The 16671-nt window shown below is 54.2% G+C and overlaps 1 protein-coding gene across 2 annotated transcripts in view; it reads right to left on the bottom strand.

Moving 5' to 3' along the window:
• Window positions 1-16671, bottom strand: part of PLEKHH1 (pleckstrin homology, MyTH4 and FERM domain containing H1) — a 56689-nt gene that overhangs the window by 19773 nt on the left and 20245 nt on the right. For both annotated transcript variants that reach the window (XM_051826353.3, XM_008271834.5), the window contains 10 exons: window positions 16107-16256; window positions 13517-13600; window positions 9585-9666; window positions 8599-9353; window positions 5861-5939; window positions 5122-5201; window positions 2893-3043; window positions 2553-2695; window positions 1584-1694; window positions 249-335 (listed from right to left, as the gene is read on the bottom strand). In XM_051826353.3, coding sequence (XP_051682313.3) covers window positions 249-335; window positions 1584-1694; window positions 2553-2695; window positions 2893-3043; window positions 5122-5201; window positions 5861-5939; window positions 8599-9353; window positions 9585-9666; window positions 13517-13600; window positions 16107-16256 — 1722 coding nt within the window. The remainder of the gene's footprint in view (window positions 1-248; window positions 336-1583; window positions 1695-2552; window positions 2696-2892; window positions 3044-5121; window positions 5202-5860; window positions 5940-8598; window positions 9354-9584; window positions 9667-13516; window positions 13601-16106; window positions 16257-16671) is intronic.

Here is a 16671-nt window from a genome sequence, read left to right as displayed (position 1 = left end):
GGGAGACAGCAGACAGTGGCGCTGGGCAGCACAAGTCAGGGACCCGTGGGGAGGGCCCTCCTGCTTCCCGATGCTCCCTCCCTTTCCCCCTCCACCTGTCCTTCCCTGCCGTGCCCCCCGTGCTCGTCTCTCACACCCGTCACATCCCCCTTTCACTCCCAACGGTGCTGATCACGTGCACCCATCCTGTCTCAGTCACAGCCACGGCCACAGCCAGAACCAGCACCTCTTCCAGCGGGCACGCTCACCTGGAATGTCTGCGCCCCCTCGCCTCGGACAATCTGGCAGCGGGAGTTCAGATCCACTTGACCTTGCGGTTTCCTGATGACATCACTCTGGAAAGGAAGGACCGGGGATAGCGGCTGGAGTGTGGACACAGTGTGTATCACTCGCCCTCACGTCGTACTCCAGGTCACAGGCAAGGGGAAAGGCCACGGTGTGGTGGACAACCTGCCCTGGATTCCAGGTCTGAATGGAGCCACAGTTAGAAACGTGAGGCCCCCGACACAGGCACGGAGAGGACAGAGTGAGCCTTTACAATTGGGTCGGGGGCGGGAGGAGGCGTTTGGCCAAGGAGCTAAGACACCAATTAGGATGCCAGCATCCCGTATCAGGGTGCCTCAGATTGGGTCCTGGCTCTGCTCCCGATTCCAGCTTCCTGAGAACGCACAGCCTGGATGCAGCAGGGATGGCTCAGGTGGCTGCGGCTCTGCAACCCACGCGGGAGTCCTTAGGCCAAGGGCCCAGCTCCAGGCTCAGCCTCCTGGCTGATGTGGGTGTTTAGGGAGTGGACCAGCAGATGAGAGCTGTCTCTCTGTAAGTTTTTCTGCCTCTCTCTCTCAAGATAAACAAAAAAATTGAGTCAGAAGTCACCAAGTTATTACTGAATTATAAAGCTATTAAATTTTCTACTATATCTTTCATATAAGATATCGAAAATAAGTGATATGTCAAAAGGTATTTTTTTAAATATTCATGGAAAACATGTATTAAGTAAAACACATGCATGGTTTCAAATTTTTTTTTCACATCCAAACACCTTTTAATTCCATTTTCCATGAAATTTCTGAAGTTCCCTCATCTATCTCAGTGATTCTTTCCAGCGCCGTTACAGACATGACTAAGCAACTGTGGCACACTTCTCACAGAGCAATACAGACTGAAAATCTATAATACGGCACTGAAGACAGCCACTACCAACTAACTGGAGTTCACAAGAGACAAGCCCTCTTGCCTTCGTTAAGACACTAAAACTGGTTTTCCAGGGAGGTCCTGTCAGACTAGCTGCCAGCTTCCAAGCCTCCTTAATTCCAAACCGCAGAGGAGGGAGGTCCAGGGGCAATGGCCCTGCCTGCTGGAGCGACCCAGACGACAGGAGGGCGGCCCGAGAGCCCTGCTCTCACACAGCACCAGGTGTGGCAGGAATCAGCTTCTGAAGAGGCAGTCGGGCCAACCGGCCTGGACGGCCTTCGCTGCCTGCCTGCTGGGCCCGTGTGCGGCTGCTTTCCCACCTGCCAGACCTCTGCCCTCCGGCTTCCTGCCTCCCCACCCCTCTCGCACAGTCTGGGCCTGGAGCGTCTCACCGGGGACTTGTAGTACATGATCTGTCCCTGTCTCAGGACAAACCAGCGCCTCTTCCACGTCTTCACACGGCTGCCCATCTTCAGCAGGTAGCCCGACTTCTCCAGCGACTCCTGAGGGGTGAGAGGGGGCCAGGGGCACAGAACAGGGACATCACCTGGGGCTCCTGGCCACGAGGGTCCAGCAGAGTCCTGTCTTTGTCATCAGTTTTTTAAAAATGCCTGAGCACCTACTGTGCACTTTCAGGGCCCTGTGCCCCGCCATGAAGAGGACCAACAAAGCACGGGGACCTGCTGTGGAAGGGTCACCGCGCCAGGGGCTGCGAGAAGCTGGCCTGGGTGGGCTTCAAGACAGAGCTCTGGAAGGAAGGTCAGCTTCTCTTCCAGGATGAGTCGAGAGGAGGGAGGGAGCAAGGACAGGCAGGTGTGGGGCACAGCGTGCAGCACAGCCAGGCTGGGTGCAGGGGGCACAGGACAGGGTGTGTGAGGACAGGGATGGGTGGAGCCAGGGCTGGGGAGTGAGGCAGATATTTATTTACTACTGCTGGTCTTGGCATGAAGAAGCATGTCTCTGAGCCTCACGCTTCCCATCTGTAAAATGGAGCATTAATCCAAGAGGATTGAGGACAAATGAGACACAGCATGAGAAACCCTGAGCACGGGGCCCGGCACACAGCAAGGGCTCGATAGATGTTAACATGGGTAGCATCCCAGGGCTGGGGTGCAGAAAGGTACTATTCATACCTGTGAAACGTGCCATGGGGCTGGGGGCGGACCCTCAGTAACCAGCCCTTCCTGGTTGGCCAAGGAGTCCTGCCTCCTGGGGTCTGTGTGTCTGACCGAAACTGTCACTCCCCACCCCATACCCCCTCCCTCCCTCCCTCCAGCCACCCTAGGGAGCCCCCACTGCACGCAGCCGCGGTCTGCTCCACCCTGCCCTGCCCACCAGGAGGGGCTGTGCCCCCAGCTCACCGTGCCTGGGCCCAGCCCGTCGGGGGAGTAGGATGAGGTGCGCTGCAGTTTATGCTCAGGCTCCGAGTAGTCACTGTCCAGTGAGCAGGCATCAGGGGGGATGGCATAGTCGCCCTCGGAGCTCAGTGAGGACACGGAGACACCTGCCACAGGAGGAGGAGTCAAGGCCAGGTCCTGCCCCTCCCCCATCACATCACCCAGGCTAGGGCTGAGGCTGGAGCTGCTGGGGGTCCTGGATACAGATCTAGCATGAACCCCCCCACCCCCAACCACGTGTACAAATGCCCTTGGGAAGAAGCAAGGAGCCCCCGGTAGCTCCTCTCCCACTCCCCTTCTCTACCTCTCTTGATGGCCCGAGGGCTGCCCAGCCCACTGGTCTTCCGGGACTCAGAGCAGGGGACGGACATCCGGAAACTCGCCTGAGAGCTGCAGTCATCGTCGGAGCCGGAGGACTCGTCCATGAAGGGCACACTGCTGATCTGCATGGCTCTCTGCAAGACAGGTTCCTCACCTGCTGCAGCCCAGGCTGCAAGACAGGCCCCTCCCACCCTGCAGGTGCATCAATGCCATGCTCCAGCTGGAGCACTGCCACACAACTGTCCCAAACAGTGATGGGCCCCTTCCTGTCCTCACTCCTGTGTCTACACCTCCCCGGGCCTGCTTCCCACACATGTCCTCTGCTGCGGTCCCCAAAGGAAATGCCCCATCCAGACTGAACACCTGATGGCTGTGGCCCTTGCTCCTGGTCACTAGGGGGCCAGACAGCCAAGCCAAGCGTGGAGCAGGAGCTTTACCACTGGGTGGGGACTAATGAAACAGTGAGAGACCATCATGATTGGCAAACATTTAAAAAGGTCAATTATGCCAACGCTGGAGAGGGTAACTGGAGAATGTGGCAAACAGGACACTGCAGAGAAACAAGGTGATTTTAGAAGGCAACTTGTTAGCACCTGTCAACATCTGAAACATCTGTAAGATCTGCCCTGAAGTCCACTTCTAGAACTGTCCTGCAGAAACGTGTGTATGTAAGTGCACAGGGATATTTGCACGATGTTCAATGCACCACTTATTCCTCTCTGCCCTCCCCTGCAATGTTTATTTTTGACAGAAACAGGAAATTGTAATCAAAGTAGCTATGGTGCATCCAGAACAGGGATGGGGAACCTGTTTTCTGCCAAGGGCCATTTGGACACATCATTTGGACACATCATTCACGGGCCATACACAATGATCAACTGAAAACATTAGCCTGCGATAGGTTTATTGAATTTAGAGTCCGGCGTGCAGTTACCTTGGCAGGGTCAGACCAAATGACTTTGCGGGCTGGATGCTCCCTACCCTGGATCTAAAGCAGGCAGTGTATATACAAGGGACGGGGCAGGGCTGTGCGTGGACAGTCACAGGATGACCTGACACATGGCTGGTGAACAGCTGATAAACAAACTGTATGTATAATATGACACCCCCCACCGTGTGCGTGACAGAGAAACAGCATATTTGGAAACGCATCAGGGGGCCTACAGAATAAGCACCAAGCCATTCATAAAGTTGCCCCTGGGGTTATGAATTAGGGAAAAGCAATGTGAGAGGACATCTGCTTTTTTTTTTTTCTATACTTCTATAAAGAGTTGTATCAAGTATTACTATTTTGATTCAAAACCCAATAATGAGAAAACAAAAATGTGTATGAAAACATGGTGTTGCGGTTATAGCTGATGTTTGGAAATGTGTTTGCACACACAGGAACAAGCTCGGAAGGGGCCTCATTGCCTCTGGGACCCAAGGGTGCACAGACACGAGAGAAGATGGGAGGGGAGATTCTCTGCCCATGTTCATACTGATTCAAAGGTACAATTTGTACAATACAAATCTAACAAACAGCAAAGCAAAACTCACATGGTGGCTGACTGAGCTGCAGAAGCCTAACCCCTGAGCCCCACCATAGTCATTACAGCATTATGGCACAAAAGATGGGAGTGCCATCTTGAGTCCTGGCTGAGCCAGTACCGGTCCAACTCTGTTAACGGGCCTGGGAAAGCAATGAAAGATGACCCAAGTGCTTGGGCCCCTGCCACCCACGTGGGCAACCTGGATAGAATTCTGGGTTCCTGGCTTCAGCCTCGTCCAGCCCTGGCCATTGCAGGCATTTGGGAACGAACCATCAGATGGAAGCTTTCATGCTTGCTTGCTTGCTTGCTCTCTCCCTCTCTCTCTCTCTTGCTCTGCCTTTCAAATAAATAGATAAATCTTCAAAAAATTAAATAAATGTATCTGGGGGGGAGAGAGAAAGAAAGAGTTCCCAACCACTGGTTCACTCCCCAAATGCCTGCAACGACCTGTGCTGTGCCAAACCCAGGGGCTAGGAGCCCAACCCAGGATCCCTATACGGGTGACAATAACTTACTCACTCGAGCCAGGGTCTGTCTGCATTAGCAGGGAGCTGGAGCCCACAGCAGGAGCTGGCAGGAGCTGGCACTGAAACCCAGGAACTCTAACATGGGATGTGAGTGTCTTCACAGCTATGCCAAACGCCCGCCCCGACGCCCCGCGTTGTACAGTGGCTTCTTACCCCCTTCAGAGCTGTGTAGACAGGCACAGTGACATTCTTGTAGAAAGGCCCAGGAGACGTGAGGGCAGGAGGGCTGGAAGCTGAGGTGGGGAAAGAGGGAGGGATGAACTCAAAGGCGTCACCCAGTAAGAGGACAGGGGCTGGCGGACCGGTGCTGCCAGGGGCCCCTTCAGGAGCACCCTGGGTGGCAGACCTCAGAAAGGGGCCAAGGCCTTTTCTCCCTATTTCCCTTCCCCACTGACTTCCTTAGGGGACAGTAGTCCCCAGGCAGCCAAGGATCTACCACACTGAACTCCAAAAGTCTTGTCCCTTAACCACTTGCCCTCTGTGCGGGGCTTGCACAGGGTCTCTCTCTCTGAGGTGACTTACAAATGCTGCGCCCACAGGGCACTCCCACCACCGTGGCCAGAGGCTGGGGTTCACCCGTGTCAGGTACTTGGGGCTCCTCCTGCTCCACACCTTTTGCCCTGCATCAGGGAAGTCTGTGCAGGTGGGGAGCTGGGCTGGCGGACCCCCACCCCCCTAGACACCTCCCAGCTCCATGAATGCTATAGCCCTGATCGCTGCCCTCGTCCCCCCAGCTCTTCCCCATCCCAGAGAGTCACTGATGCTGGATCTGCCTTCCTTATCCCTCCCAGGGAGCCCCTGCTGTGCGACTGCACCTGCTGGGGAAGGGAGTAGGTTCCAGAATCTCCCCACCTTGCCCAGCACAGTCCCTCCCAGCCTCACTGGGACTCACCGCAGCAGGCAGCATTACTTCTGGGGGACACATCCGAGAGCTGCATCCCCGACGTGGCCACGGCGTAGATCCGACTCTCCTGGAATGAGAGGCCCCAGGAGGGTCAGGCCCCGGCCCCATCTGGCACTTGGAAGTTAAAGCCTGGCTTTGGAGGCAGGCAGAAGTGAGTGCGTATCCAGGCCTGGCCAGTTCCTAGCAGAAGAACCTTGGGCAAGTTCTGTCATCTCTGAGCCTCTAGACAGGCAACAACACTGACCCTTCATTCAGGCTGCTGTGAGAGTCAAATAAAACAAACAGTCATCTAACACCCGAGATACACGCAGGTACTTCACAAAACCCATGGAAAATCTGTCTCTCCCTCTCTCTCTGTAATGCTGCCTTTCAAAAAAAATCTTAAAATAAAAAAATAAAAAAGAGGTCAGGAGGCAAGCAGGTCAGAATCGCACCAACCACAGGGACCGGGAGTAGCAGGTGCCACTCCAGCTGCTGGGGGTGCTGATGGCTAGGAGGTTGAGGTTCCCTAGGAAACTGGCAATTTGGAACCAAGAACACACTCTGGTTGGGTCCTAGGGTCAAGCTAGGGACCCCAGAGCCCCAACATAGAGGATGCTAACACGAGAGAATCCTTCCCTCCACACCCCGCCCCACAGCCCCAGGGAGCTGATTTCTCCCAAACAACCCGCAAAGACCATCCAGGCTTCTCCAGGCAGGAAAACAAAGCCTGCTCAGGTGACGGGTGAGTCACACAGGGGAGGTCAGGCCCTGGGAGGCACGGGTCCTCCCAGCTGGAGGCCGTTACCGGGAGGTATCTCGGGGCAGGAGACCCGACAGAGGAAGGGCATCCTGCCGTGCGCCAGTGCACGGAAGTGGGCATCAAAAAGATGATTTCTGCCCTTAAACTCAGGGCAGGCCTCCGACCTAGCAGAGGAAATGAGGGGCTCAGGTTAAGCAAAACAAAGGACCCTCAGAACAAAGGGTCCACAAACGGCTAAACCTGCCTCCCTGGTGCTGGGGAGCACCAGGTGCTGCCCGAGAAACCCACTGGGCTCAGATCCTTCCTCAGGGACCCGGCTGTCCTATCCACGCCCTCTGGTTTTCCCTCAGGGGCAAACAGAATATCAAAACCAGGAGACAAATTCAACTGCAAGGCTCGACGCTGCCCCTTGTGGCGGCCGATGTTCATGCACGCTGCCTCGCCATAACATTTATCTGGGTCCTTCTCTCTCCCCTCCCCAGCCCAAGCTCTGAACCTGACAGGGCAGGACCAGCACCACTTCCGGCAAAATGGCGGCCGAGAGCAGCACACTTCCGGTGATAGCCGCTGCGCCCTCGTGAGGTTAATTTTGTGCTGTCACCTGACTGGATGAAGAAATACCTAGGAACCTGGAAATGCATTGCTTTGGGAGTGTCTGTGGGGGTGTTTCCCAGTGTGAGACTAGTGCTTAAGGAGTAGGTGGGAGGCCCGGCCTCGACATGGGCGACCCCGTGGACAGGCAGGGGTTGGTCTGGAGAGAATAAATACTCCGGCAGCTGGGGCTCGCTCGACTCCTGCTTTGGATGGCAGCTGCTGGCCTTTGGGCTCCAAGTCCTACACCAGCGGCCCACTCCTGGACGCAGGCCCTTGGCCTTGAACGCACAGTTACATCTCAGCTTTCCCGGCTCTGAGGCCCTGGCTGGGTCCGAGACACAGTCTCGGCCTAGGGAGAACCTGTCGTGGGACTTCTTAGCCCCTGCCACCACACAAGCCAGTTCTAATAAACCCACCTGCATAGACCTTTATCCACATCCTATTCTGTCTCGACAGAACGTGACAACTATGGCCCTTCTGCCACATCCTTTGTCCCCGGCTCACCTGCGTCTCTTCTTTAGGACTCGGACTACGAAAGCAGTTGGCCAGCAGCCATGGCCTGCAGACTGGCTGGCCCTGGGGGGCCGTTGCACTCTCCCATGTCCCAAGCCTACAGGGGCCAAGAGTGTCCTTGAAGCAGCCCTTCCGGGTAAGGCCCCGAGGGTGCAAGGCAGGCTTCCCAGCAGCAGTGTGGGGTGGTGCCACACGCTGCAACCCTCGTTCCCCCAGGGTGCTCCAGCTGCTGTATTGCCAGGCATGGGCACTCACATATCCCCTGCGGTACTACTGCCTGATGCGACTGGAGCATCAAGACAGACAAGCAAGAAAGCAGCTGACATCTCGTGATGTCAAAACATCCTCATGTGATCACGCCCAGTTTAGCCAGTCAGGTCATCCCTATCTCCCTTGCGCCAGCCCAATTCAATGATTCTGAAGCAATTCCACCGAGTGTCACTTCACCCAATGCTAAAAGTAAGGAAATTAAAACAGCCGGCGTGTACAGACCACTCATTGGGAACTGCTGTTGCCAGGAAAACTAAGGCATAGAGGTTCAATAACAAGCCCAGGGTCACTCAGCAATTCAGCCCCAGAGGTGGCACCTGGAACCTGTGCTCACCACCACACTACACCACTCAAATGAACTACGAAGATGAATTGCGTAAAAAAGGGTGCACAGTCCGTGAGGACCCAGCTCGATGGGCGGCACCCGATGAGCACTCAGGAAGTGACAGCTGCCACGGCCCACCTCATTTCAGGGGCAGGTCCCATGCCCCACCTCCCGGGACCATGTGAGGACGGAAGCCTCACGTGCCCAGGTTGGACGTGCTCGAGGCACGGTGCTCCCGTCGCCGGCTCTGCCCCGCTGCCCAGCCCTAAGGTGGTCTCTTACCCAGGAAGGAAACCGGTGCAGGGGCGGCGTGGGCGGCGTGCTCCCCAGCTCCACTTCCTCCAGCTCGCTTCCGGGGGCCTTCAGGCTCGCTCTCACGTCCTTCTTCCCTGCTGGCAGCGGCTCCTCCATCTCCATCTTCTCTGGCTCTTCCCAGATCTGAGCTGGAGTCTTCAGCTTCGGAAGGCCAGAAGGGTGCAGGACCGGGAGGACCCCGATCTCAATGCGCACCGTGTGGTCCAAGTGTCCAGGGCCCACCTGGGGCTGGCTGTGGTGCCTCTTGGCCAGCTGGATGCTGTCCCGGGGGGTGCCGGGAGCCCGTGCCTTTGGGAGGGTCAGGCTGCTGCCAGGACCACCTTCCCTGACAGAGGTCTTGGTCCCAGGGAGCAGCCCTCCCCGAGCTGTGAGCAGGCCCTCACCCCAGGAGGCTGAGCCGCGTCTCGGGGCGCGAGCTTTCACGCACAGCCGACTGGGAGAGCCTTCTCTACCCAGATGGGGTTGAAGCGTCTGGGCCTCTGCTGTTTTCCCAGATTGGATCACACTGGGACTAGAATCATCCAAGGAGCTTCTTGCTTCACAAACAAGGTCCCTGCTCTGCAGGGACCCTGGAGAATCTTCAGGCACAGACACCTTGAAACCCTGAGCCTGGGGACCAGGGTCCTGCCCCACAGGCTGGGGGCCTGGCTCAGAAGGGACAAAATCCGGCTCTGGGGATTCCTGGGAGGACATCAGCTTCCCTGAAGGCACCATCCGAAGAGCTGTGGTTGGGGCAAAACCAGGAAAATTGAGAGCTCCTCTGATTCAGCCCCACACCCCACCTGTTGTGTGTGCGTGCACACTGCACACACGTTCACATACACACACACACACTCGGCCACCTACCTTCTAGTGCTTCCTGCCCACACACCCACACACCCTGGCCCACCTACTTTGTAGTGCATCCTGAACACACAACACACACACACACACACACAGACACACACACCTACCATCTAGTGCATCCTGAAGGGCTCCCACCTGCTCCACCAGGTGCCGATTACAACTCTTCAGGTGCTGATTCTCCGTTTCAAGCTAAGCAGAAAGAAAAATGAAGATTTAGAAATTCCCATCCTGGGGCTGGTGCTGTGGCGTGGCAGGCAAAGCCACTGCCTGCAGCATCAGCACCAGTTCATGTCCTGGCTGCTCCACGTCTGATCCAGCTCCATGCTGGTGTACCTGGGAAAGCAGTGGAGGACGGCCCAGGTACTTGGGCCCCTGTACTCATGTAGGAAACCAAGAAGCTCCTGGCTTCAGATCGGCCTAGCTTCAGCCTCTGTGGCCATCAGGGGAGTGAACCAGCAGATGGAAGACCTCTCTCTGTCTCTTCCTCTCTGTCCATAACTCTGCCTTTCAAATGAATAAATAAATCTTAAAAAAATAAAAAGAAATACTCATCCTACAAATTCAGACACATAATTCAAAATAGGGTTAAAAGCCCAAGTCTTTAAAACAAAACAGGTGGTGTCCCCACCCCCCTATCATTGAGGGGAGTCTGGCCTCCTCCCTCCCTCTCTGCCAACTGGTTTGTGTGGGGATGGAATTCCATTTGGCAGCCCCCACACTTCCTTTTCTAGCTATTTTTAACCTTTAATAAAATTGTGTTACATGAGAGTACTTCAAAAAGTTGGTGGAGACTGGAATTCCATTTTTGAAATGCTTGTATAGCTTTTCTTTATCTGCTTCCACGAATGTTTTGAAGATCCCTGGTTTGCATGGATTCCTAAATTTTTTTTGCATCAAATAAATTTATCTTTGAATTCCATATTCCACGAACTTTTTGGAAAACCCTCCTATAACACAGAAAACTGCACCCTACATCAATGAATAGCTTAAGTGGCTCTGAAATGAATGCTCACGGCACATCACCCAGGTTAGGAAACAGAAATTCGCCAGCAGCCAAGATAACTCCCTGCCTTGCCCCTGCGCAATCACAGGTCCTTCCCTCTGTGCTAACAGTAGCCTGCTTCTAAGTTTACTGGACTCATTGCCTTGCCTGCAGTTTCCTCTACATTAAATCTAACATTTTATTGAGCATCGAGTATCAAGAGTCAGTGCTGAGGGAATACGGAGGCAAAGCAGGTGTCAGTTCTGTCCCCGGAATCTGCTCTCCAGCAGGTGACCTGAGAGGTGCACTGAAAGAGAGGAATGGGCAGCGAGGTGGGCCACGCCCCCTGCAGGTGCAAACCACCTGACCAAGAGGAAGAGGAAGCAAAGAATCACGTCGGTCCTTTTCCAGTCTTGTGATCTTTTTCCTTTTGTTTAGAAAGAGGCTGGCTGTTTTTGTTTATTTAGTTTTATTTCTTTGGAAGACAGAGATGACTGACAGAGAGATCTCCCATCCATTGGTTTCCTCCTCAAATGCCCAAAAAAGCTGGGGTGAGGCCAGGCTGGACCCAGGAGCCAGGAACTCCATCTAGGTGGATGGAGTGGCAGGGGCTCACACACCTGAGCCATCATCTGCTGCCTCCCAGGGTGCGCATTAGCAGGAGGCTGGGTGGGAAAGGAGCTGAACTCCAACCCCAGGACTGCAGTGAGGGATGCAGGTCTCTCCAGCGGTGCCTTAGCTGCTGCCCCAAATGCACACTCCAGAAAGACGTTGTTCTGTCTGTTCATAGCACTGCAGCAAGACACGGAATCAGCCTGTGTCCACCCAAGGATGAACCAAGCAGGGAAATGCAGTTATAAACACAACCGTCTGTTATCAACTCACAGAAAGAACAAAAATCTGACTTCTGCAGCAAAATGGATGGAACTTGAAATCATTAAATGAGATAAGCTAGACACAGAAAACCACTCTCTGTTCTTTCTCAGCTGCAGAAGTTAGAAAAATGTTAAGTACTTGGGTCCCTGAACTTAGAAAATCAATCACCAGCGGTGGGAAGGAGTGAAGGGGGACAGAGGGAAGTTGGACAACAAGGACCACAATGGTCAGAAAGAAGGAACAAGTGCTGTGTGTGACTTCAGTTCACAATAATGCATTCTATTCTGTGTGAGGAACTGCAAGAGAGGAGCTGGCAGGCTCCACACAGAAGAAAAGATAAGGAACTGGAGAGGCTGGCTGCCAGGTTTGAGTGGTTTACATTGTTTACACAATGCTAGAACACTGCACTGTACAAATATGTAAGTATTACATGTTAACTGGAATGGGTTTTTTTTAAGATTTATTTATTTGAAAGGAGGAAGATACACACATACACACACACAGATAGAGAGAGAAAATCTTTCATCTACTGGTTCATTTTCAAATGGCCACAACAGCTAGGACTCAGCCAGGCCAAAGCAAGAGCCTGGAACTCCATCTGGGTTCCCTATGCGAGTGGCAGGGGCCCAGGCACTTGGGCCATTGTCTGCTGTTTTCCCAGGCACATCACCAGGGAGCTGAATCAAAGTGGAGCAGCTGGGGCTCGAACCAGGGCTCATATGGATAATACTGGCCCCATAATTCAAAGTTTTTATTTTTTTAAGACTGATTTATTTGAAAGGTAGAGTTATGGAGAGAGAGAAAGGAGAGGGAGAGCGCGCTCTCCTGTCCACTGGTTCACTCTCCAAATGACGGCAACATCCAGGGCTGTGCCAGGCCAAAGTCAGGGACCAGGAGCTTCTTTTAGGTCTTCCACATGGGTGCAAGGGCCCAGAGACTTGGGCCATCCTCCACTGCTTTTCCAGGCACATTAGCAGGGAGCTGGCTTGGAAGTGGAGCAGCCAGGACTTGAACTGGTGCCCATATGGTATACAGGTGCTTCAGGCTGCAGCTTAACCTGCTGAGCTGCATCACTGGCCAAATTAAAAGTTTTATTTTTGACTGGCAGAGTGGACAGTGAGAGAGACAGACAGAGGTCTCCCATGTGGGTGCAGGGCCCAAGCACTTGGGCCATCCTTCACTGCACTCCCGGGCCACAGCAGAGAGCTGGACTGGAAGAGGAGCAACCAGGACAGAATCCAGTACCCCAACTGGGACTAGAACCCCAGGTGCTGGTGCCGCAGGCAGAGGACTAGCCTATTGAGCCGTGGCGCTGGCCAAATTAAAAGTTTTCAAAAAATAAAATGAGAGGGAAAAAAAAAAGCAATGAATGGAGAGAGAGGGAAGGGAGACAGAGGTTCCTGGGGAGCTGGTGGGGAGAAAGAATGGAGAATCATCAGTACTTGGTGGGCACAGAGTTTCTGCATGGGGCGAAGAGTTTTGCAGGCAGACAGTGATGATGGCCGCAGGACACTGTGAACATACTTCACGCCACTGGCCGAGGCGTACACTTGAAATACAGAATGGCAAACTGTGTATAGAAGAGTATTTCACAAGGTTCACCGAGGGACTGGTGCTATGGCACCATCACTTGCAACACCATCATCCCACACTGCAGCTCTGGTTCATTTCTGATCCAGCTCCCTGCTAATGCACACCTGGGAAAGCAGCAAAAGATGGCCCAAGGGCTTGGGCCCCTGCACCCATGTGGGAGACCTGGATGGAGTTCTAGGCTCCTGGTTTCAGCCTGATCCAGAGCCTGCCCTTGCGGCCATCTGGGAAGTGAAACAGTGGTGGGAAGATCTCTTTCTTTCTCTCTCTCTTTCTGCATTTCAAATAAATAAATACATTTCTTTAAAATAAATAAATAAAAAGATGAAGAAGATGGAGGAGAAAGCAGGAGTGGGTGGGGGCGTCTGTGTACTCAAAGGAAGGTCAGCTTCCATGGGACACAAAGTGCATCAGGAGCTCTAGGAAAACTCAATCAAGGCAAACGGACAAGCTTCTGTGTCCAGGCTGTTGAGGGCAGATGGTGAACACAGAAGCCATCTGAACACCAGCAGGGGGCGGCAGGGAGCCCTGGGGCCGGGGGCAGCCTCCTCACCCTCCCCAGCCAGGCCCCCAGGGGAGTTCTGGACTTACCTCTGCTAACTTTAGTGTCACCCATTCCTTGATCTTTGCAGCTTTTTCTTGAACGATTTTTGCTTCCTCAGCTCTCATTCGCTTCTGCAAAGAAAGAGAGGACCTGGAGTTAACCAGGAGCTACCAGCAGAGGGAAGGGCTGCAGGCGGGAAGTCCTGGGAAGAACCATCAAGTGACTGGGGCGGGGGGAGTGACCCAATAGAAAAACAAATCAGTTTTGATTTTTTAAAAAAGATTTGCCTGTTTTATTTATTTGGAAAGCAGAATTACAGAGACAGGGAGAGAGACAGAGACATCTTCTAGCTACTGGTTCACTCCCCAAATGGCTGTAACAGCTGGGGCTGGGCCAGGCTGAAGCCAGGAGCCTGGAACTCCATCCAGGTCTCCCACATGGGTGCAGGGATCCAAGCACTTGGGCCATCCTCTGCTGCTTTCCCAGGCACATTAGCAGGGAACCGGATCAGAAGTGGAGCAGCCGGGACTCAAACCAGGACCCATAAGGGATGCTGGCATCGCAAGGTGGCAGATTAACCCCCTGCACCACAATGCTGGCCTCTCCATGAACTTTTAAATAATTTTGATTTCTTACTTGAAAGGCACAATACCTTTGTATTAACTGCACAGACAACAAGTAAAAACAAGGTTCAATGGTCACATCCTGAAGTACGTCCCTCAGGATAGCCGAGGGTGGAAGATGACTGTAAAGGGGGTCAGAAGAGAAAGAGAGTGACCTAGGACAGAGTGGGACATTGACTCTGATCCTACACACGGGGCTTGTTTGCTGTGGGACACTAGGAAAGCAATCTGATCCCCGTGAGCCTCCAGGCCACCCCTAAAAAGCAAATGCACAGCACAGTGCCATCAGCTCCACAATGACAGGACTGCAACAAATTCATAGCAGGAAAGGGTTTGCCTCACGTTAGGATCCCTGCACCCCACATGGGAGTAACTGAGTTCAACCCCAGGCTCCAGCTCCTGACTCCGGTTTCCTGCTAATGCAGTCCCTGGGAGGCAGTGGTGACGACTCAAGTAGTTGGGTCCCCGCCATCCACATGGGAGACCTGGGTTGAATTCCTGCCTTTTAGCACTGGCCCCTCAGCCACTGCAGCCATCTGGGGGGAGTGAACCTGCAGATGGCAGCTGTCTCTCCCTCTTACATTAAAAAAAACCCATTTTGAAATCTCTGCGTAGTATCTTCATGACACTCATTCCCCACACCCATTCTGAAGATCCCTTGTATTCATGGGCTTTTATATTCATGTTTTCAGCACTCCTTCTCTTCTAATCTTGATCTACTGATGACAACTATAAAATGATTTTTTCCTAGCTTAAGATGCTTTAGCAGGAGTCCTTTTGTCCACCAATCCCCAGGATGCTGCCACTTCTAAGAGCCAATCTAAGAGAAAACTGGGGAGAGATTCCCCAGGCCGAAACTCCCCCATGATTTTTCGGGAATACACAGTGCTCTGTAGCATCCAATGGCACAGCACCGAGGGAATGCACAGTGGGTGCTCATGAATCTGAGAACACCTACATGGGAACTTACAGATCACCTGACCACGCAGGCATCTGGCATAGCATCCCATGCCACAGCGCCTCAGTTCGAGTCCCAACTCAGCTTCTGATTCAAGCCTCCTGCTGATGCGTACCCTGGGAGACAGCAGGTGATGGCTCAAATCACTGGGTCCCTGCCACCCAGGTGGGAGCCCTGGATTGAGCTCTCAGCCCTGGCTTTGGTCTGGTCCAGCCCCACCTCTTACAGCCATCTGGGGAATGCACTGTCAGTCTCTGTCATTCAAATAAACTAAGTGATTACAGTCATCTGACCATACCGTGGGTCCCCTTGTTGGAAACGGATGGGGCCCTGGCCCCAGGGAAGACCTGGGTAGGTAAGACCTGGGGCAGGGGGATGGGACGGAACCAGCAGGTATCTGAGGAGACTGCCAGAAGGCTGGGCAGAGGCCAAGTTCAGAAGTCCTCACCGGAGCAGAGGGGTTGACTGGTGCTGAAACACTGGCCGGCGGCCTCTTCTGGGCTCCCACTTGCTCAGAGAGGTCGAGGTCCCAGAAGAGGTGGCAAGTTTGGTCTCTGCCTTTTCAGGTTCACAGAGAAACCTGGTCAACCAGATGACCCAGTCTGGCCATCCAGCTGTGTGCTGCTCTGGACATACAGCAGACAAGCCTCGTGTGCCACAGGCTGGCAGGGCACAGCGTGCCTCCCCCTGCTGAGCACTGACCACGGTTGACACCACACGCTGCGGACCTGGGCGACTGCTTCCAACTCTCTATGAAGTTTTAGAACCTGTTTTATCAGTGTGTGAGATGACCAGCAGCGTCTCAGCAAACGCCCACAGCCAGACAGCGGCGGGGATCCAGGCCCAGGGGGTCTGCCTGCAAGGCCTTTTTCCTGCCACACTCCCTGCCCTGCTTCTACGGAACAGATGTGAGAGGGAAAGGCCTTCCATTTCCACATAAAAGAGCACCCGAGACAGAAAGTTTCCCCGTTACTTGAGGGCGCAAGCAGGGGGACTCGGGGGGCCAGCTGGCGTGGCTGCCAGAGGCGGCTGGCGCCCGCGCCCATCAGCCCTTACCTGCGCCTCCAGCTGGGCCTGCAGCTGGCGGATGAGCTCATCCTTGCACTGCACGGCTTTCAGCAGCTCCTGGTACCTGCGGGGCAGGCTGCCTGTGCCGTCCACGTTCTTCAGGCTGCACAGTTTCAGCTTCTCCTCCATCACGCCCACCTGCAAAGTACCCGCGACGTCACGAGGGGCTCCCAGCACACCTGCAGTGGGGGCTACGGCCGGTAAAGGGACGATGTCTCCTGCTGCCCCAGCCCGCAACTTCCAAGCAGAGCCCTAACCCGGGGCGGTCTGGGCAATTAGTAAACCCTTATCTGGGCAATAGAAGGAACTCATTGGGGCTACTCCGCAGAAACCAGCTAAGCCTGGGATGAGCTGAGGAGGACAGACAGCAGCCTCCCGGGTGACTTTCCAGCCCTGCTGTGGTGAGATGTTTGCTGTTTGCTGGCTATCCAGGGGCTGCCCCTTGCTTCCCAACCCCATTATCACTACATGCCGCCCTGTCATTCACCCCACCAATGGGCTCTGGGTGGAAATGGCACATCCTTTCTGGCGAAAGTATCCACACCTGGACACA

The sequence above is a fragment of the Oryctolagus cuniculus genome, chromosome 20 (genome assembly GCF_051225735.1).
Source record: "Oryctolagus cuniculus isolate XC-2025 breed Fujian yellow rabbit chromosome 20, ASM5122573v1, whole genome shotgun sequence".
NCBI lineage: Eukaryota > Metazoa > Chordata > Mammalia > Lagomorpha > Leporidae > Oryctolagus > Oryctolagus cuniculus.
The sequence above is the reverse complement of the archived record's forward strand: the minus strand, read 5'-3'. Positions and strand labels throughout refer to the sequence as shown.